General features: G+C 58.9%; 4 protein-coding genes across 7 annotated transcripts in view; 1 reads left to right on the forward strand and 3 right to left on the reverse strand.

The window, feature by feature from the left end:
- Positions 1 to 444, reverse strand: part of EPN2 (epsin 2) — a 48,836-nt gene extending 48,392 nt beyond the window's left edge. For both annotated transcript variants that reach the window (XM_085301966.1, XM_085301964.1), the window contains exon 1: positions 365 to 444. The gene's annotated coding sequence lies outside the window, so the exon portion shown is untranslated. The remainder of the gene's footprint in view (positions 1 to 364) is intronic.
- Positions 445 to 3,763: 3,319 nt separating this feature from the next.
- Positions 3,764 to 19,435, reverse strand: part of LOC146597546 (sodium/mannose cotransporter SLC5A10-like) — a 44,841-nt gene continuing 29,169 nt past the window's right edge. Inside the window, exons 3-5 of one of the 3 annotated variants that reach the window (XR_014895481.1) lie at positions 11,940 to 12,041; positions 9,430 to 9,570; positions 3,764 to 4,101 (exon numbers count right to left, since the gene is read on the reverse strand). Coding sequence is in view for 1 of the 3 variants with exons in the window: in XM_085301971.1 (XP_085158097.1) it covers positions 11,968 to 12,041 (74 nt within the window). In the remaining 2 variants the exon portion in view is untranslated. Of the gene's footprint in view, positions 4,102 to 9,429; positions 9,571 to 10,431; positions 10,640 to 11,024; positions 11,040 to 11,939; positions 12,042 to 19,435 lie in introns of those variants that run through there. The other 2 variants (XR_014895482.1, XM_085301971.1) reach the window with 2 other exon arrangements.
- On the forward strand, positions 13,433 to 18,742 carry LOC146597547 (GRB2-related adapter protein-like). Its single transcript, XM_085301899.1, has 6 exons — positions 13,433 to 13,617; positions 15,206 to 15,340; positions 15,504 to 15,642; positions 17,323 to 17,420; positions 17,513 to 17,635; positions 18,430 to 18,742. The coding sequence occupies exons 1-6, from the start codon at positions 13,601 to 13,603 to the stop codon at positions 18,740 to 18,742; spliced, it is 825 nt and encodes a 274-aa protein (XP_085158025.1). The 5' UTR covers positions 13,433 to 13,600.
- LOC146597548 (sodium/mannose cotransporter SLC5A10-like) overlaps positions 18,913 to 19,435 on the reverse strand; it is a 19,186-nt gene continuing 18,663 nt past the window's right edge. The window contains exon 6 of the mRNA XM_085301989.1: positions 18,913 to 18,967. Within this exon, the coding sequence (XP_085158115.1) occupies positions 18,913 to 18,967 (55 nt within the window). The remainder of the gene's footprint in view (positions 18,968 to 19,435) is intronic.

Here is a 19,435-nt window from a genome sequence, read left to right on the forward strand (position 1 = left end):
GAGCGCGGCCGCGGCCTCCTCCCTCGTCGCTCGCCGCTGCCCCGCGGTGGGGGAGAGCTCCCCGAAACGCTGCCGGTTCCCCCAGGGCCTCGCCGCGGCCTCATCCGGCGCGAGGCCGAGCGCTGCCTTCGCGCTAGTTCCTGTTCTTAAGAGCAGATGTTTCCTTCGGGCGCGGCGGCCTGACGCCCCGCTTCGCCGTGGCTTTCCACGAGGGACGCGGAAAGCTGGCGGGGAGGGGACCTGCCGCGGGGCCGCTCTCCGCGCCGCGCGCCTTCGGCCGGCCCCGCGCCGGGACCGGCTCGCGCGGGCGCCGGGAGGCGAACAACGTGGAGCGCGGCGGCGGCGTGAGCCGTACGGGCCGTACCTGAGCCGGGCTGGAAAGCGAGGCCTGCGCCAGAAGTGGGAAATAAGACAAAAAATGCCTCCCCCCCCCACACTAACACACAGCCCGGAACAGGCCCGCGCTCCGTGTCCAGCCCTCCTGGAGCCTCCTGGGCGAGCGACCCGTGTTTTGGGAACGGAAGGTCAGAGGAGCTATTTCTGGACGCCACAAGCACGCAAGGACGGCCCGGCTCTTATCGGCGCGCTGCGTGAACTGAGATACGCTGGGTCTCCGGCGGGCGTCTGCCAGCTCGCGGGGGAAGAGGCAGCCTCGGACTGCCGGGGCGGCCCAGGTCACGCGTTTGGAGSAGTTTTGGTGACTGGTCCCCCCCGTTGGGGGCCTGATCGCAACATTTTGCTGGAGAGAAGCAGCAGAAAAACACCAAAAGACTTTGGAAAGCAGAAGGAAGCGCACCTCCTCGTTTATTTTTTCAAAGAGGAAAATTTATTTGGGTTGGGGAAGTCCTGCACTACAGAAGGAGGTACTGTCCCCCAAAGGGCATGGCCCAAGGTGGGTTACCAGGCCTCCAGATGACTCAYATCATCTAAAACAGCCCTTTTGAAGCTGTGCGCTGTGTTGTTTCCTGTTCTTTTCCCCCATTTCCCATCCCCCTCCTGATGCTGAATTAGTCAATACAAAATAATGGCATTTACGCATCTGGGGACACTTCAGAATCACAGTAGGGAGCTTATGTTAATGGACCTGCAGTGAGAGACCTTTATGGTCACTGCACTTGATTATTGTACGGGGAGCTCACTAGAGACATGCACAAGGCACATCTGCGGTCATCTAGATATGAACTTAACAGAGGGAGCCAGGCAGTCTGGGTGGGTTGGAGCATATGTCCTTCCCCTTTTGGAATAATGGCTAAATCCGTGTCCAAGATCACAGGTTGAAAGAGGTTAGTGGTCTCATTATCGTTTTCTTTGAATATTTGCTCCCATTAAAAAAAAAAAAAAAAAGTGAGACGTGAGACAATTCAAGGAAATGGGACATCTATGTTCAGGGGAGAGTTTGGGTTGATGCAGGTCAGGAGAGAAGCTTGCTAGCAGAACTCTGCTTGTATTACGGCTGGCTCCAGGTAGTGCCAATGGTTATTTAAACCTCCAGTTCCCCAGGAATATTGCCTTATTGTAACATAGCAAAAGAAAAGAAACTTGGAGCAATACCCAGTTTACAGAGTATTGCTTTTCAAGTGAAAGAAAGGTCAAGCCAGGCACTGCAAATTACAGCCCAGCCCTTTTTCCCTTGGAGTCAATAGCAAAATTCCTATTGACCACAATGTGAGATGGATCGAGTTTTAAACACACACGAACATGGACTACAGTGAAACACGCAGAGAGTAAGCTGCATTAAAAGCCGCTTGTTTAGAGATGCTGTAAGTTCAAATGCTTTGAATACCATCTGGTAGTTAGGAATTCAAGTTTTCTGCTGCTAGCTGTGACACCATCAGCAAGACCTGAAAGAATACTTCCCTCTTTTCTTCAGAAAAAACAGCAATGGACAAATGAAGGCTGAATACTGGCATCTATGGAAACCTAATTTTTCTGTGCATGTTCATTCATACTAGTGATTAGGTGCTGACAGCTCTAAAGAACAAGAAGAAAGTTCTTGTTTAAAATAAAACATGAAGAAAAGATTGTTCCTGCTGCCTTCTCTTCCACCTCCCACCCCTGGAAGCTTCTTTCCAGGCCTGCACAGACAGCTCTCAGAAACAAGTGGGAACTTAATTTCCAGGTCAGTCCCAGGTGGGGCACTGTCTACAGTGTAAGCGCACAAATAAACTAACCCAGCCACAAATAAACTAACCCAGCGAAGAACTCCTACAGCTGGCATACCTGTAACAATTAAATCATATTTTCTATTAACCCAGTCAAGCCTCAGATCAGGTTAATAAGCAAAACAAGGCACCCAAGTAAAACTACATTTTTTTTTCTTAAACCTCTGTTAACACCTCAAGTTGTGGTGGTGTTGCTGCACTGCTCAGGTACCTGATCGATGGAGCTGCACCAGCAGAGACTGAGCCAGGCTCCCCTGAGGTGGTCCCTTGAGGACACATCCAGGACGAGCAGATCCATTGCATGTGGACCTGTGTCTCTCATGGGATATTAGCAACAGCAACCACTGCTATCGCTCCCGTGATTTTTAACCCAGGAGCTAGCATCRAAAACTTTCCATCCCAGTGCTTCCCAGTCCTTCTTTCAAGCAGGCTGCACCACGCCTTGGATGTTGACCCATGACACTATCAAATACTCCACAGCTCACAACATTTCAGCTGTGTTGGCAGAGCCAGAGTTCAAGGCCATTATTTGCAAAACCAGTTCAGCACCAGAAGCCGATAACCACGGCGTCTCCCCAGTAACTGTTACCGCAGCAGAGCAGTCCGCACGGAGAAAGCAGATGGAGGCAGCACAGCCCGAGAACGGGAGCGAAGGGCCTTTGCGTSGCGAGGAGCAGAAGGATAAGGAGAGGAGCTGCGGCGCTACGTCTGGCGTGCAAGCGACCCCGCCGGCTGCGGCGAGGCAGGCGCAGCCTCTCCCGGCTCTGCCCCGCCGCGGCCGCCCTCCCGACTAACCTAGCGGAGAGCGGCTGCCRGGAAGCCCCAGGAGGGCCTGTTCCACAGCCGTAACGCGAATATCGCCCACACAGCAACTACCGCCACGTGGGGCCGAGCGCACCACTAATTAGCTAATGAGTTTGTTCCAAGTGCCTGGCCGTGGTGTGACTGACAACAGGAGCAGCACTTGAAAAGCGCCGCGCAGTGCCCAGTGCGTTCGCCTCTTCTCCCTGACCCCAGCCCCGCGTTAACAAATAGGTCACAAGCAACAGCGCTTTACAGCGATCTAATCCTCTGGCCATATGCCGGCTGACCGAAAAAAAAATACAGAAAAAGCTGCACAAAAATCTCTGCAAAATTGATAAATATATCCCTGCAGTTTGAAATTTGATTTCCGCACTCTATTGTTTCTCATTTCCTGAGAGCTGCCTCGGTGGATCGCATTTTCTGCTTCTGTCTCCAGTCCTTGTAACCAAACAAGACTGAATCTCATTATACTGATGCATGGCTCTAGCTGTAYGCAATTCAATCTCTAAATCACAGTCGTTTTCGCTCCCTAACCAATTTTTCTTCCCTTTCCTAACCTATAGGTCTTCAAAGGAATCAATTTAAAAATAGAGACTAACATCATGCGATGAGGGTGTTTTTAATGTTCAGCACTTAAGTCCATGTTAAGTAGCTACGTGAGAACCTGCCTCATTTATCAAGAAGCTGGACACCGTCCACTCACGCTGCCTCCAGTGAGAGCTGGCGCTCCTCAGTCTCTCTAGAAAGTCACATGCTTCCACGTGGGGTAAATAAAGAATTAAGCCCTAAACTGCCCAATTTTGGAAATTTATTGATTAAATGAGAAGTGAGACAATAATGTGAACATGGGCAAATGCAATCATTATTGCCCTTAGAGCCAAAGCAGCAGGATTTTTTTTTTGATGTGCGGAAGCTGCCTTCTGAATTTTCTGAGCTATCTACGTGTTGCTGAGAGGGATACGGAATATATTCAGATTCATATGAAGCGATGTTTGCTCCAGTTTACTCCCTCCTGGACTTATGAATATTTCATTGAAATATGCAAGGTCTGAATTGYGCTGTTGTCTGCTTTGATTAGACACATGGGTCCACAGGGTCTGCATCCAGACTGCAGGTACACAATTTGTATACAAACCTAGAGAAACCAAAATAAAAGTTTAGTTTGTATCGGATTTAGTTTGGCTTAGGTTAATTGACAATTTCTTTATTACACATTTTTATATAAATGCAGTTGCAGAAGGAAAATCAGAAATAAGGTGAATGGGGGAGAGTATAGCCCACTAAATTTGTGCCTAATTTCAGCTGGAGTCAACCCAAGCCGTAATCATACTGGATCGTGTTTACATCCTGCACAAGGATTTTAGTTTCGTTTGTGATGCAAACAAACTTGTAGATGTTTCCTATGCAAATGCTCATTTTGACRAGTTCAAAATTAAAATGCCTGTAATATCAGCTTTCAAAACAGTCTCTTTCTGACCACATTAGCAGATTCATGGAAAGAGGTGAGAGAATGCAGCGCTAGCACATTCTGTTTTCTCAAAACAAACATGCACTGACAGCGTAAGAGGCGGTGATGTTTGAAATGTGCTTAGTTCGAGTAATTACCCAGTGTTGGGTTTCTTTAGAAGTTAGAGACTGTCTCATCTGTGGGCACCTTCCCTCATTCCKTTCTCCTTACTGCTCTGCGGGAGCAGTTTCTCCCTGTGCCACACTGAGCAGCCAGGGCTACTGTGTTGCTTACATTAACTCCCACTGAAGCCTAAGGTGAAATTCCACAGCAGTTCTAATTGACCTAAGTCAGGGTGTTGTGGCTTCTGCCCTTCCTCCACCACCCCAGCCACCCGTTCCCATTTCCTCCCTACCATCAACACTGGCTTATACAATCTGTTGTGGAAACTAGTARCTTTTTTTTTTTTTTTTTTTTTTTTAAGGTGGGGTGGCGGTGCCTTTTCAGCCAGTTTAGCTCCTTGAACCAGCTCACCTAAAGGTCAGATGAGCACCCACGTCAGCAGAAAGGAAGGGACAAGACCACTGCAGGATACCACTCCATGGCAGGGAGGGGTTTTCTTTTTTTTCCCCCTTTTTAATAAGACTAAAATCAGTGTCAGTGTAAAAATCAGACTGAGAGGGGATCTTATCAATGTCTACAAATACCTTGAAGGGAGAGTGTTAAGAGGATGAGGCCAGACTCTTTTCAGTGGTGCCAAGCTACAGGACAAGACGTAATGGGCAAAAACTGAAACACAGGAAGTTCCACATGAATATAAGGAAAAACTTCTTTCCTGAGAGAGTGATAGAGCACTGGAACAGGTTGGCCACAGAAGTTGTGAATATCTCTAGGGAAGGAGACTMCAAAACCTGCTTGGACATGATCCTGCCTAACACACTCTAGGTGAGCCTGCTTGAGCAGGAGAGTTGGACTAGATGATCTCCAGAGGTCCCTTCCAACCTCAACCATTCTGTGATTCTGTATTGGAACTAAAGGGCCTGGCTTTGCTGCCTGTTCCCAGGCTGGAAGCGCTTGCACATTAGGACTCTGCAGTTACGAGTGGCAAACTCGGACCCAGAGTATTTGTAGCAAAGATGGTCTCATTTGGTGTAACCACCCGGTTCTGCAGAGCAAGTCACCAACTCAGAGCCTTTAACTTTATGCTGGAGAACAAGGATTCCCTTATGGTTGGTACAGTTTGCACTATCCTTTCTTGACTTCCTTCTTGCCAGGCTGCAAAAACTTCCTGCCAGGAAGGAATCGATAGTCATCACCCTTCAGAGTTCCTCTTTATCRTTCCTTCAGCCACCCAAAGAATGTCACACAAGGAGTCAGGCCCTCCCTTTTGCCCTGGGCCCATCCTGAGACCAATCCAGGCTTTGTAATAATAGACAAACAGCAGGATGACTTGTGTTGTTGTGCAAGGACCTCACATGTCCAAGGATTATCCTCACTCCTCCCAGGTGTTTCTCACCTTGAAAGAAACCACCCCATAAGGCTGATTGAGGATGAGAAAAATGGCAGCTGAGCAGAAGGAACTGTACTCCTGGCATCATAGCATCATCTAGAAATCAGTCTCCTCTCCTGCTCCTGGCTGGAGACTGGCCTAGTGATTTAGGGGCAACATGACTGAAATTAGCATTATCACAAGAGGGTTGTGCTCATAAACTAGGACACTTGGTTGGTCCACAGGAGCTTCCTTTGTACGTGCTCCTCTCCCAGAGCACCTTACATTAAATAAGGTCTGGTAGCACATGCTCTTTAGAGAGCCCCACATCTGCTTATAACCCCAGGAACTGAGCTGTATATCTGCAGCCACTTTTTGCTCAGAAATGTCTGTGTTGTCASAGTAGCAAAGACTACCTCAAGCTGCTGGCATTTTGAGCTGGTTTTAAACCCATGGTTTAAAAGGCAASTCCCTGGGTTACAGCTAGATGCCCACTGATCATCACAGCACTGCTGAAAAGCTGGTAGTTTTTCTCTGGACTGATGAAAAACAGAGGGGTGTCTGTTTTGCAGAGCGCCCAGCACAGTCACTGTTACTTGGCCAGTGTTTAGCTTTGATTCCCACTTCTGCATCTGACTTCCTCAGTTCCCAGGCTCACAAATCCAGTTGCAACTTTCATATCTGTATTTGTGGTCACAACTCCCAGTTTGTTGCTGCTGGCCTACCACAAAAAAAAAAAATCTCATCCTTGACAGGGCTTCCCAGGTGTTTTCATCACACAAAAACTAAACTGCAAACACATGGCCCCTATGTAATCAACAAGCAGATTTAAAAAGAAAAAAAATCACCAGCTGGGCTGGAAGAGATTCATGACAAGGCATCAGGACTTCACTAGGCAAACACAAACTGCACAGCACCGCAGGCGAGATACTCTCAGGAACACGTTCGGTTGTAGCACTTTATTTGACCAAGCCGCTGTGCGGCTCAGGCCTGYGGAGCGATGGTTCGGCAGGCTCCTCAAAACCATAAGGCTCCCTCAGCTGAGATCAGCCTTGAAGAAAAATCCTTTTTTTCCTAGGACAGCAAGTTTCAGCAGCCATTTGAGTTTTGTGGCTGGTCAAGCAGGTTATAATTGGCCATAATTAATACTCCCACGAGCTTCCACATTCTCATGAAGTGAATGAAGTGGAGAACTATAGGATTGCTCCCTGACCTTGTGAACATTAGAAGTTAAAGGAACCGGCTTCCTTCTGATCTTTAAAATCAAAGATCTGTGATCAACAAATGTGAAAGGCAAACATCAGTACTGCTGGGAACMGGCTGCGCACAGCCCTCTTCTGGGGCACAAACCACAATAGCCACAACCGTACTCAAATATAATTGCAAAGCAAGTTGCTAAAGGCAGCAAGTTTCCTCTGTCCCTCCAGAAGCCTCTTTTTATCCTTGCACGTCACTCTGAGCAYGTTGGCGTGGAGGTGCAAGACATTACAGCCACAACAGATCTTTAAGCTRTATTGAAAGACAGCCTTCATCAGGATGCAGAAGCTGAATAATTCAATCAGTAAGAGCAAAAGCCAAGTAAGCCTGAACTGCCTCACTTGTTGAAAATCCCACATCAGTCACCACCAGGCTGGAAGAAAAGCTCAYGACACCTGCCTAGCTAGGCCTGAAYGCGCTTTACACTTGGAAGGATCCTAACCGCTTGGAAAGCAAAGGCTGTGTTTTACAAGTGACTTCCTCTGCCGAAGCCACCAGTCTGACCCTCAAAAGAGAATTGAGGGATGCTTCCAGGCAAGCACYATGTGCACATTGCTCTTATTACCCTTGCAGTGCTTCACTGGAGGCATTTGGTAAGGAGTGGGTCTGCCTCCGCTTTTGCGGYTTGCACCTGGTTATCAGGAGAGGGAAGCAGGAGGCTCCTGAATCTTGCCTCTGGGCAGGGCAGGGCCTCCCATTTCCCACCGAGATCAGAGCCTAGGGGGAGTCCGGAAACCAACCGGAGCTCCTGACATTCACAGGCCTTCTTTCAAAAGTGTATCTTAACATACACCTCTGATTTGGGAAACATCCAAGCCCCAGGTCGTGAGGCCTGGGAGAACACGACAAGGAAACATCCCCGTCTGTTCCCGTGTTCCTAATACATTTCCTCAAGCTTTCAGTGCTGACCATGGCTGGTGGCAGGACTCTGGGCTGGGCAGACCTTTGGTTTTAACCAGGGCAGAGGCTCTCACATTCCCATATGCTGGGTGCCAGCGCTCAGCTCTGCACCCCAGAGCCGCCCCCGCGTGCTGCGTCGCAGCCTTCCTGAGCAGGGCAGTCACAGCGTTCCTCCGAAAGCAGGTTCTCCGTTAGCTGGCATCTCTTACACCCTTGAGGCTAACTAAGCCTCCTGGACAGTGACGTACTTGCTAAGCCTTCAGGCCCCAGGGATGCTTGGTGCCTGTCCTATGCAGGTAGATATAAATACATGCTAAAATGATTTACTGAACCAGTAAGTGCCTCTGCCCTAGGGAGCCAAGAACAGCGYAGCTGCAAACCCCTGGAGGCTACGCTGCTGATCCCAACTGGGGGAGCAGCAAGGAAATATCGGCCTGGACCATGGACCTCGGGTTAACCCTCCAGGCTCCAGAGGGGCACAACACTGGTGCCCAAGCTGGAGAGGCGCTAAAAGACATTTGAGTCACATCATCCAGTCCAGRCCACGGGCAGGCAGGAGCCAAGCTGGTACCATGAACTCCAACCTGATGCTCCATTTACAGGCAGGTTAGGAGACCTTGCTCCCTAAAAACAGCCTGGGGGGGGGGGTTTCTCCCACAGTGCTGCCAGGAACAGGCAGCAAGAAGCCCCACTGGCACRCAGCCGTCTGCTCCACTCGGAGCCAGAGCAGGATTTTGCCTGAGGAAGGAATGAGGTTCCCTACGGTGCCTCAACCCCCTGCTCCTTGGTGAGTCTGGAGAGAGACCACGGTCGCTGTACCAGCAGCGGGGACAGGGCGGTTCAGCGGGCCACGTTTGGGAGCACGCTTCAGCTCTGCGCCCTCCCAAACACTTCTCCAGCATGGCAGGAGACCATCGTGTGACATTAACGCTACAAGACAACACGTGGCTGCAACACACGCTTGCATGCTGCTGCCGCCCGACTGTTTGCTCTCCGAGCTGGCAAGGCGCTCTGACATGGAAAACGAGCAAACGGTACCCGGGCGAGCAGGTTGGGGACCGGAGCCAAGGGGGTCACTCAGCCAGGAGCTCCCCACCAAACCCAGGGAGCCGCTCACCCAGCTGAGGGTCACGTCTAGGAGAAAAGGCTGCAGCAGCAGCCCCCATCTCAGCCTGGGGGAGAGAGAGGGGAGGGAGGTGTGGAAGAAAAAAATAAGTCTCCAATGCTTGTTCTGTGATAAGCTGAAGGGAGTATCRAAGGGAATATTTTATATCAATACAAAAGGATATGTAACAGCATATTTTACTAAGACAGRTATTGGCTCTATACATACACCATACATATATCTGCGTAGAAAGGGTTTTTATTACCTGTGCTAATGGCAGTGCCTTACATCAGTCAGCCTGAAAGCGCTGCTGGAGCTGCRCCGTCACCTTTGCAGCAGGCCCAGGGGTCTCCTGAGCTCCTTTGCCCAAAGGAAGGCTGTRGTTTCCAATACTGCAGGAGCATTTCTAAGCAAAAAAAAAAAAAAAAAGAGAGAGAGAGAGAGAGAGAGAGAGAGAGAAACACTGTTCATTTAAAATGAAGAAACACCTTGTACAAATGCTGCATGTAATGTTTGCTAAAAGCAGCAGAAGGCAAAAACATGCATCTTGGAGCTAAATGYGTTTCTTTAAAGTCATCGGGCCGGATTCCGGTCTCATCTACACAGGCAGATATATGGAAAGGCTTCAGCAAAATTACCCTGGATTTCCACAGCTGATGCATCAGAAATCACTGCCCGGCACAGCCCCAGGGAAGAATCCATCAGTTTTATTGTGGCATCCCGAAATCGCTCGCTCTTCGCTCATGCCTTGCGCAGGCACAAGCACCCGCACAAGAAAATGGCATAAAACAGGGCTGTGCCACAAGCAAGGGCGGCAGCGTTCGGCTCCGTTTTCTGAAGGGAAGCAGATGCCGTGGCCCTGCACGGGCAGGGCCAGCACGCGGCCGCACACGTAAACRCCCCCGTAGCCTGCGAGGCTGTCGGCCAATTTCTGACAAAGCTGGTGACGGGCCAGACAACGGTTTGAAAAAAAAAACCATTTAATTTCTCAGCATTTCCTGAAGATGGGCAGCTGGGGGAAGAAAGGCAATCACGCTTCAGTGCGGGGCAGACGGGAGCGCGAGCTCAGCCCTGCTGTAGCCCTCCGAGACTCCGCGCAGGCCTCCCACCTCGACACCCAGCTCCGCAGGAGCAGAGGCCACGCACGCGGGCGAGAGCGGGGCCGGGAGCCGCGGCCTGGGGCCGTCCCTCCGCCAGCACCTCCGCTTTGCCCTCAGGAAAAGGCGGCGCAAAGAAGCCGAAGCGTCCAGGGCCGCCGCGGCTGCACCTGCATCCGTCGCCGGCGGCGAACAGAAGGCTTCAGTGCTCCGTCTTCCCTCGGCTTCCTCCCTCTTGTCTTCCCCATCTCCCCCCTGAATAGGCGGCTTCAGGAGGAGCACAGCGCCCGGATCCTGGCGGGTCGCGCAGCGCATCCGGCACRCCGTGAATTATCGCGGCGGGCCCCGCTCCAGCGGCCCGTCCCCCTCCTCCCCGCTGCGCGGGAGCCCGGGAACAGCGGGCGGGCGGGCAGCCTCCTCCTCCTCCTCGGCCCCGGCCGCGAGAGCCCCCGTCCTCCCTCGCACCCTCTCTCCTCGGAGGGGAGGCTGCCGCGTCCTGCGGGAGGAACCTCGGAGGCCGGCACAACGCCGGCGCTGGCTTAATTGGTTATTAATAACTTCTTTGTTAACCGGCCAGGAACCGAGTCCGGACCGCCGCCCCGCTCGGGAGCGCAGCGCCCTCTTCGCAAGCGATCGTTCCCCGTTTCTCCCCAAATCCTCTTCGTTCTCGGAAGTGGGACCTCCCACGGAGTCGCTGCAGCCACAGCAYGGGCCCCCCACCCACCCCCGCCCGCTTTGCAGGGCTTCCTGGTTGCGTTTTTCTTCCCCCTTTCAAAGCCTAGAAAAACAACAGAGGTCTCCGTTGGGGGGAGCTTCGCAGAACCTGTTCGAGTATCAGGTTGGGTCTGAACCTGGCCAAACTCTGCTCCCCTAAACCGAGCTCTTTTAAGGAGCCACAGAGCTCTCCTGCTGCCCAYGGCCGGTCACTTCTGCCCTGCCGCCTTTGGGAGAGGGGATTTCCTCCACGCCAACACCGATGGCAAATACCCTCTGCCCCCAAGCCCCGTGCCTTGCTCAGCTGTCGAGTGCCAGTTAAAGGGACTCTYCTGCTCTCAATCCCATTCAAATCCAAGCAGTGCCAAGCCCTCTCCACCACGACACTGCAGACGCTGTCGTTTCCCAACCCAACATGCAGGGACTGCTCCAAACAGGCCCACAGGAAGCAACAGGGACATCCCAGCTCAGGTGCCTGCTGCAGCCCCAAGCCCACACAGGTGACGTGCTATGGGGGCCTCACCTCCCCCCAGATCCACAGAGGGGGTCTGAGACCAGAGGAAGAGTGGAGGCCAGGCACCCTAGCAGGTTATCATCTCTTAAGTGTCTTTAAGAGAGATGCCTAGCTCAGAGCTCAGCAGGTGTGGCAGAAAGCATTTCAAGGCTTTTTCAACCAGCACAACAGGACACCACTCACACAGCTTAAAGCAGATTAGGGCTAACCCTCAGCTAAGGACAGCAGCAGGTCTCMGAGTTACCCCAAGACACTTCAGCAACCACAGCAAGATGCTCAGGCAGAGCACAAGAGCCAGCACCCCACAGCCATGGAGCATGCACCACRATCTGCTGCCAGCCAGGCAGCAAGCACCCACCCACTCCAGACAAACCTGCAGGGCCCAGGTCACACGCAAGCGAGCTGCAGCCAGCCAGGGGGAAGCACCATACAGACAGCAGGACACCTCACCTCCGTCCCRCTCTTCAGAGTGGGACCATCAGGGCCAGCATGGGTTTTTCTGCTTCCCCAAAAGGCTCTCTGCTCTTCTCAAGGGCCAAAGAGAAGGGCAAGCTGCAAAAGGAAACCACCTCAGGGAACCACAGACCCCAGGAGACACTACCCAAAACACCAGCACCCCTCCTCACCACCCACTCAGCCCAACTAGTGACTTCCATCTGCTTTTATAGGGCCCAGGGAGCTGATAGACATCAGCTGCTGTGGGCTTTTGATGGTTAACTCCTTCCTCCCTGCAAAGAATCCATGTATGAACGTCCACCACAGCCATGCCSTGAACCAAAACGGAGGCAGCGCCTGTCCCCAGAGCCGGGCGCCAGCACTGCATGTCTCCATCAACCCCAAACCGAGTCCCACAAGGCTCGCAGGAACCACTTGGTGTTTGTGTCCTAGAGGCAGGAGCTCCAGCTCTTTGTGTCTGGAATCTCTCCACCAAAACAGTATTTCACCCTTTTCCAGAAGGCTGGCTCCAACTTCCAGCCCGGCCTGCACACTGAACACCCCACCTTGATGGGGCTCTTCAGAGGTGACCTGCTTCATCACCACCCTTTCCCTGCAGATCTGGGTTTAATTAAGCGGTGACGCAGGCTCCTCGCTGCGGGTTGGGGTTTGCAGAGAAATAACGCTGTGTGCAAGAACAAGCTGGGTGCTCAGAAGATACCAGCTTAGCTCTGCTGCAGCCCTGGGGGGAAGTGCTGACTCCGAAACCCTGTTTCGCATGCACTGACGTGGCGTTTTCTAGCCCAGGACATTGCTCCCTCCGTGCGTGGGGCCTCCCGGGGGCTCCCGCTTCCTCCGGGAGGCCCGAGCCGGAGCGGTGACGGTGCCCGCGACGTCCCGTGCCGCCGGCACCGTGGGCACCACGCCGCCGGGGCGCAGGCGTTGGGATAAGACAGCGGCGCCGGGTGCCGATCCAGCCGCCCGATCCTTTACGTGTGTGTCGCGCCCCGCACGCGGGTTTGCAGCCGGGGAGGCTGTCGCGGAAGGCGGCCGGGGGCCAACCTCGCCCCGGGCTCGGTCAGGGCTGGCCCCTCGCCCTCGGCGCCGGGAGACCCTCTGCGCTTCTCCTGCCGCCCCGGCCCGGCCCCCGCGGCATGCGGGCCCGCGCTGCCTTCCCGACGGGGCGAAAGCAGCTGCCCGGCGGCTGCGTCCGCGGCCGTGCGTGCGCGCGGAGCGGGGAGCAGCATGGGCGCGCCGGGATGTCTCCGCCGGCACGGGGTGACGTCGTGCCGTGGATTTCCTTCCGGCACGGTGGAAGGGGTGGGGGGGCCGCGGGACGCCGCGGGATGCTGTGTGCGTGGCCGTGCACGGCGGAGGGGGAGGCGGGGTGCACCGGGGGGCATCCGTGCGGCTGCCGGGCGCTCGGCGGCTCGCAGGCGGGACACGAGCGCGGCYGGCGTCGGCCACCCGCCGGCTTCCAGGCCTGGCGTAGGAGCCGGCGAAGGCAGCCCCGAGACCCCCCCTCCTCCCCGAAGGGCACCCTGTCTCCCGGCAGAGCCCGGAGCAGCCTGCGGCTCCGGGAGCCGGGGTCGGGATCGCCTCCTTAACAAAACGCGCCCGGCYCGCAGCGGAAGGGGAAGAGGCTCCCTGCCCTCCTCTTCCTCCCCGCGCCGGCGATGGTGCGGCCGGGCAGGTAAACACAGGATGTTGATGAAACCGGCTGCGCGGATTGAGCAAGGCGGCAGGCGAGGCGGCCGGAGCGGAGGGGAGGGGGCGACGCCAGCCCYGGCTGCGCCCTCCGCTCCCTGTCCCGCAACGCTCCCGGCCGCGGGGGCTGCTGCTCCAAGCGAGGGGCCCAAAGGGCTCCGTCCCGCCGCGGGACCCCCGGCAGGCAGGGCCGCCGGCGCCTCCGGGCTGCCGGCCCCGCGCCGAGCGGGCGTAGAGCCCGGCCGTGCCCCCCACCCGCGTCCGGGATCCCACCCCGGACGTGGATTCGGCGCCTGGCTCTCGCCGAGCTGCGGGAACAGGCTCTTCCTCTATACAAAATACAGAAACTCCGTAAGGCGCAGAAGTCTCTGGGGGCTCAGCCTAGACGCCGGGCTGCTCCCCTGCCCTCGGCCGGCAGCGGGGACAGCGCATGAGCCGCGAGCGAGCCGCGTGGCCCTTCCCGACCCGAAGGATCTCACTAACCCGTCTTGGCGGTGGGCAAAACGCCTGGGGAGCCAAGAGGCAGGAATTAAGGGCTCCGGGAAAAGGTGCCCGCCGGCCGGCCCGGGCCCGAGCACCCCGGGCTGCCCCGAGCCGCTCGCTGCTGCGCGCACCTCGGTTGCACCCCGCGCACGAGGGAGCGGCGGGACCCCAGGGCTGGGGGCAACCGTCCCCGCCAAGGCTGGGAGAGGGACGGAGGGAGGCGGGAGGGCCTGTGCCCGCGGGACACTGTCCCCCCGCCGTGTCCCCAGTGTCCCCAGTGTCCCCAGTGTCCCCCTGCATGCTGCTGCCATCTGCTGGCATGACCCCATCCTGCTCCGGTCCTGAGTCCTGATGCTGTGTGCTGGGAGCGGGCGAACGAGAGAAACCCGAGGAAAAGGAGGGCTGCGCTGCACCCTCTAGGAAGGATCCGTCTCCGGCCCGTGTCCCTCTCTGCTTTTAGGTGTTTGCTTTCGTTCCCCGGGCGGAGGAGCGGGGCCGGGGAGCGTCGCCCCGCGCCGGCGCTGCGGGTGCGTGCCTGCCCCAGCGCCGCGGGGCCGGGTCAGCGGCATCCGAGCTGCGCTGGCGGCCGCAGGGATGGAGGTGCTGCTCCGCTGCGGAGGGTGGGGGGGGGTCTCCAGGCTCCGGTTGTCTCCTGTGCAGCCGAGGAAACTCGCCCGACACGGAAATCTTCCCCGCTGCAATCGCCGAGCCTCACCAGGGCAGCAGCGGCCACCGAGAGTCGCTGAGCCCCGGCCTCGTCGTGCCGCGGGTGCGCGTGCCGAGCCCGGTCCCACGGCCTCGCCTGCCCTCCGTCCTCCTCCCGGGCTCGGCTCCGCTTCCCGAGGGGCTTCCTGGGGACAGGCGGGTCCCTGGGACCCAGCAACGGTCCCGGGGTGGGTGTTACGGGGCATTCGCTTCTCCAACGCACGTTAAATAGGGTCACGATGAGGGGCGAATGCCAGCAGCTCATCCCTTCTGCGGGGCGGACGGCGGCGGCAGCCTCTTCCTCCTCCTCCTCCTCCTCCTCCTCACTGCCTGAGTCCCTTTCGGCGGGGTTGACCCACAGCCGTCCCGGGTTTCATTCCTTGCAGCAAAGCATGGCAACGTCCGCCGCATTTTTCCTCCGGAGCCCCGGCCCCGGCGTGCGCGCGAGGTTGCAACCTCRGCACCCGGCGCCTGCGAGAGCCGGCGGAGCCGCGGCCGCCCCCGGCGGGTCTCGCCACCCCGTAAGGAAGCGGAGCGGAGCGCAGCGGGTGTCGGCGGGGCCGGGCGGCCCGGCGGGGCTCTCCGCCCCCGCGGGGCGCGCGGCACGTCTGGCCAGCCGTGCGCCCCGCGGGGCCCCGCCGCCGGCCGCGCGCCGACATCCGCCCGGCTTCCTGCCCCACGGAGGAGCAGCAGGAAGCCCAGCGCCCGCCGGCCCCCGGGGCGGCCCGCGGCCCGCCGCCCCGCCATGGAGTCGGTGGCTCTGTACAGCTTCCAGGCGACGGAGAAGGACGAGCTGCCCTTCCGCAAAGGGGACACCCTGAAGGTACGGACGCCGCTGCTTCGGGGGCCAGGGCGGCACCGGCACRGCTCCACGCCGGCGCCTTCCTCGCGCCCGGCTTTGCCGCCTCTCCGGGGTTTTCTCTCGGGGGGGCAGAGGCATCTCAGAGGGTTTTGGGGTATGGGGCAGCACTGGCAGTGATGAGGGGCACCGCTCACTGCACTGCTGGCCGCGTCTCTCGCCAGGTCCCCGCTCACCACCCACCACCCAGACGGTTTCACCAAGCCRTATGCACTGCCGGGCCTCAGCTTGGAAGGACACAGGGATGCACAGGGACACGGGGATGTGCAGGGACATGGGGATGAGCAGGAATATGGGGATGTGCAGGGACACGGGGATGCACAGGAATACGAGGATGTGCAGGGATGTGGGGATGAGCAGGGATGCGGGGATGAGCAGGAATGCAGGGATGCGCAGGGACACAGGGATGAGCAGGGATGTGAGGATGAGCAGGGACATGGGGGACACAGGGATGCAGGAATGCACAGGAATACAAGGATGAGCAGGGATGTGGGAATGCACAGRGACATGGGGATGTGCAGGGATGCTCATGGACACGGGGATGTGCAGGGACATGGRGATGTGCAGGGAWATGRGAACGTGCAGGGACGTGGGGMTGCACAGGCACACGAGGATGCACAGGGATGCGCAGGGATGTGGGCTCCATCCAACCCCTGTGGTGCCTCCAGACCTGACTCCTTCCCCGTGGCCGGAGCCCGAGCCGCAGCCGGCAGGGATTGCCTTCGCCGCGAGCGCCCGGTGGCTCCAGACCCCCAGCTGCACGAATGGGGCCAGCGGCACCAGCCGTTCCCTGCCAGGGCCAAAGCCCTTCTCCTCCGCGGAGGCACGAAGGGCGTTCGGGAGGCTGCAGCAAGGAGGCTGCACCTGAGCACCAGACCAGGCGCTGGGCTCCGGACGGGCTCTCGGACACTGACCCAGCTTCCCCAAAAGCTTCAGGGAGCCACGAAACATCCCCGTGGGTCTGCAGTTCTGCAAGGGGGGTGGGGGAGGCCGTGCCAGGCTGGCAGAGAGCGGGACCCCGGCAGCGCCCTGCGGCCCCAGGGTGCGCGAGGGCCCGGCCCGGCGCCCCGAACCCACTGTGCACAGCCTGGCTCTGCCTCCCCGGGGTGTTTTCCCCGCAGCCGCCGGGGTTTTGCAGCAGCGGCACCCCGGGGGTTTCGGATCCTGTTTGCACAGCTGTACCGGCTGCACGGGCCCCTGCGTGGGAGGCCGGGAAAGCAGCGCCGCGCGGAAGTGGGCGTCAGCCCGGCTGCTCGCGCGGGGACGCTTCCTCTCGTGGCAAACGCAGCGCTGGTTTCCTCGCACCGCCGCCTGTGCTCTGCCCCGGGCTCCGGATGCCCCCGGGGGGAGGGGGGGGACGCGGTGCCCGGGGCACAGGGCTGGTGCCTGTGGCATCCCCGGCTGCTGGGGCACATAACCCGCTTTGCACCACCGGCACGCTGGGGCGAAGGGCAGGCGTCCCTTGGCAGCCAGCGCCGGCGATAAGCACAGCCCGTGGAACCGCGGCTTCTGCAAACCGCTCGCAGAGTCCCCCGTGGCACAGGTTTTGGGCCGGGGGGACACGGGGCGGTCAATGCATGTGACCCCCCCTCCCCCCTTGCAGGGGGATGGCTGCCGGGTGATGCCGGCTCCTCTCCCACCTAGATCCTCAACATGGAAGATGACCAGAACTGGTACAAGGCCGAGCTGTACGGCTGCGAAGGCTTCGTCCCCAAGAACTACATCAAGGTCAAGCCTCACCCGTAAGTACCGTCCCGCCGCGGGACGTCCTGGCCCACTGCCCGGGAAGACTCCCGCCGGCGCGGGGCCGGGCTGACGCGGGGCGTCCGCGCAGGTGGTATGCGGGCAGGATCTCCCGGCACTTGGCGGAGGAGMTGCTCCTCAAGCGCAAGCACCTGGGAGCCTTCCTCATCCGCGAGAGCGAGAGCGCCCCGGGCGAGTTCTCCATCTCCGTCAAGTAAGTGGGATGCGGGTGGCGCGGGGCGAGCGGGATGCTCCGGCTGGCCCCGCCGCGGGAGCGCCAAGGGACGGGGGCACGCGGAGCCCCCAGGGCCCAGGGAGCAAACGCAGCCGGGGGACGCGGCTCGGACGGGGCAGAGCGGAGCCAACTGCCCTTGGCGTCACCAGGGCCGAGGGCTGGGACACCCCAGGGTGCCCCCCACCCGCCGTAGCTCTGCGCCTGGGTGCACGGCGCTGCACGTGCATGCGCGCCGGCCGTGCCTGGCCCCGGGGCCTCTCGCCCCCTCGCTGCCCCTTCCCCGCCAGGCGGAAGGAGCCGGCCCCCGGCCAGCCGGGCTCTTTCTCACGCTGCTGATCTCTAATTAAGCGTTGAAGGAGGTTCTCCACCGTCAGGAGCGCGGCCGCTCCCCGCCCCTGCCCCGGGGCCTGGTGGCAGGGGCACCAACCCCGCAGAGCCCGGCTGCACCGGGACCCCCGGCCCTGGCACACGCCGCAGCCCGAGGGGGCACCGGCACGCGGGGAAAGCGGCCAGGAGCCCAGGCCCGGCCGTCGCCTCCTGCTCCCAGCGCGTGCCAGGGCGGGCTGAGACCGGCAGCTCTCGCTGCACTGGCTCTTGGCAGAAGCGGGAGGAGGAGGAGGAGGGAGGGGACGCAGGCGGCACCCCCCGGCGTGGGGCTGCCGGCGGGCACAGCTGCCCATGCCCGCGGGGCAGCCCCCAGACCCTTCCCGCAGCCACGGTCTCCCGCCGCGAGCGCCCCGGCCCGCGGGGTGACGGCCCGTCTCCGCCCGCAGCTACGGGAGGCACGTCCAGCACTTCAAGGTGCTCAGGGAGCAGAACGGCAAATATTTCCTCTGGGAGGAAAAGTTCAACTCCCTCAACGAGCTGGTGGATTTCTACCGCACCACCACCATCGCCAAAAAGCAGCAGATCTTCCTCCGAGACGACGACCAGCGCCCGGAGGTACCAGCACAGTGGCGGCAGGGGACGGGGGGCACCTGGGGGGCAGGCGCATCCCGGCCCTCCGGCTACTCCGGCTCTGCCCGGCGGCAGGGGGGTGAGGGCGATTTTGCTGCCAGGAGCCGGATCTGGCAGCTGGGTCCGTGACGGATCCCTCCGACAGCCCGTCCGCCCYACTCCGGGGCCAGGTTGCGGATGGGACATGGTGGGACGTGTCCCCACTGGGGGCTCCGACAGGGTCCGGGACAGATCTTGCATCTGGTCACCTTGGAAAAGCGCTGTTATCCCACGAATTCCTGYTCTCCTGCAGCATGGGCTCATGGGCAGGAGAGCGTGGGCAGCCCCGGCTCAGCCCTGATCCGTCCGGCATCGCTGCGGGGAGACGAGCACCCCTGGGCGAAGTGTCCCAGGGCACCGGGATCCTCACCCGTGTCCYGCAGACAGGGACGAGCCGGGGCCTGGCAGCGCCACGGCACCACGGGGCGCCCTGCCGTGCTCGCCGAGGCCGGCGCTTGGCCCCGGTGCTTGCGCTCAGCCCTGGGCAAGAGAGGGTGCAGCTCCCCCCTGCGCCCCAGGGCTTCCTCCTGCACCCCAGGGCTTTTCCCTGCACCCAGAGCTCCCCCTGTGCCCCACAGCTTCCTCCTGCACCCAGGGCTTTTCCCTGCACCCAGGGCTCCCCCTGCACCCCACAGCTTCCTCCTGCACCCCAGGGCTCCCCCTGCACCCCAGAGCTTCCTCCTGCACCCCAGGGCTCCCCCTGCACCCCAGATCTTCCTCCTGCACCCAGGGCTCCCCCTGCACCCAGGCTCCCTCCTGCACCCAGGGCTTTTCCCTGCACCC

The sequence above is a fragment of the Rhea americana genome, unplaced genomic scaffold (genome assembly GCF_003343005.1).
Source record: "Rhea americana isolate MKP2758 unplaced genomic scaffold, rheAme1 scaffold_181, whole genome shotgun sequence".
Taxonomy (NCBI): Eukaryota; Metazoa; Chordata; class Aves; order Rheiformes; family Rheidae; genus Rhea; species Rhea americana.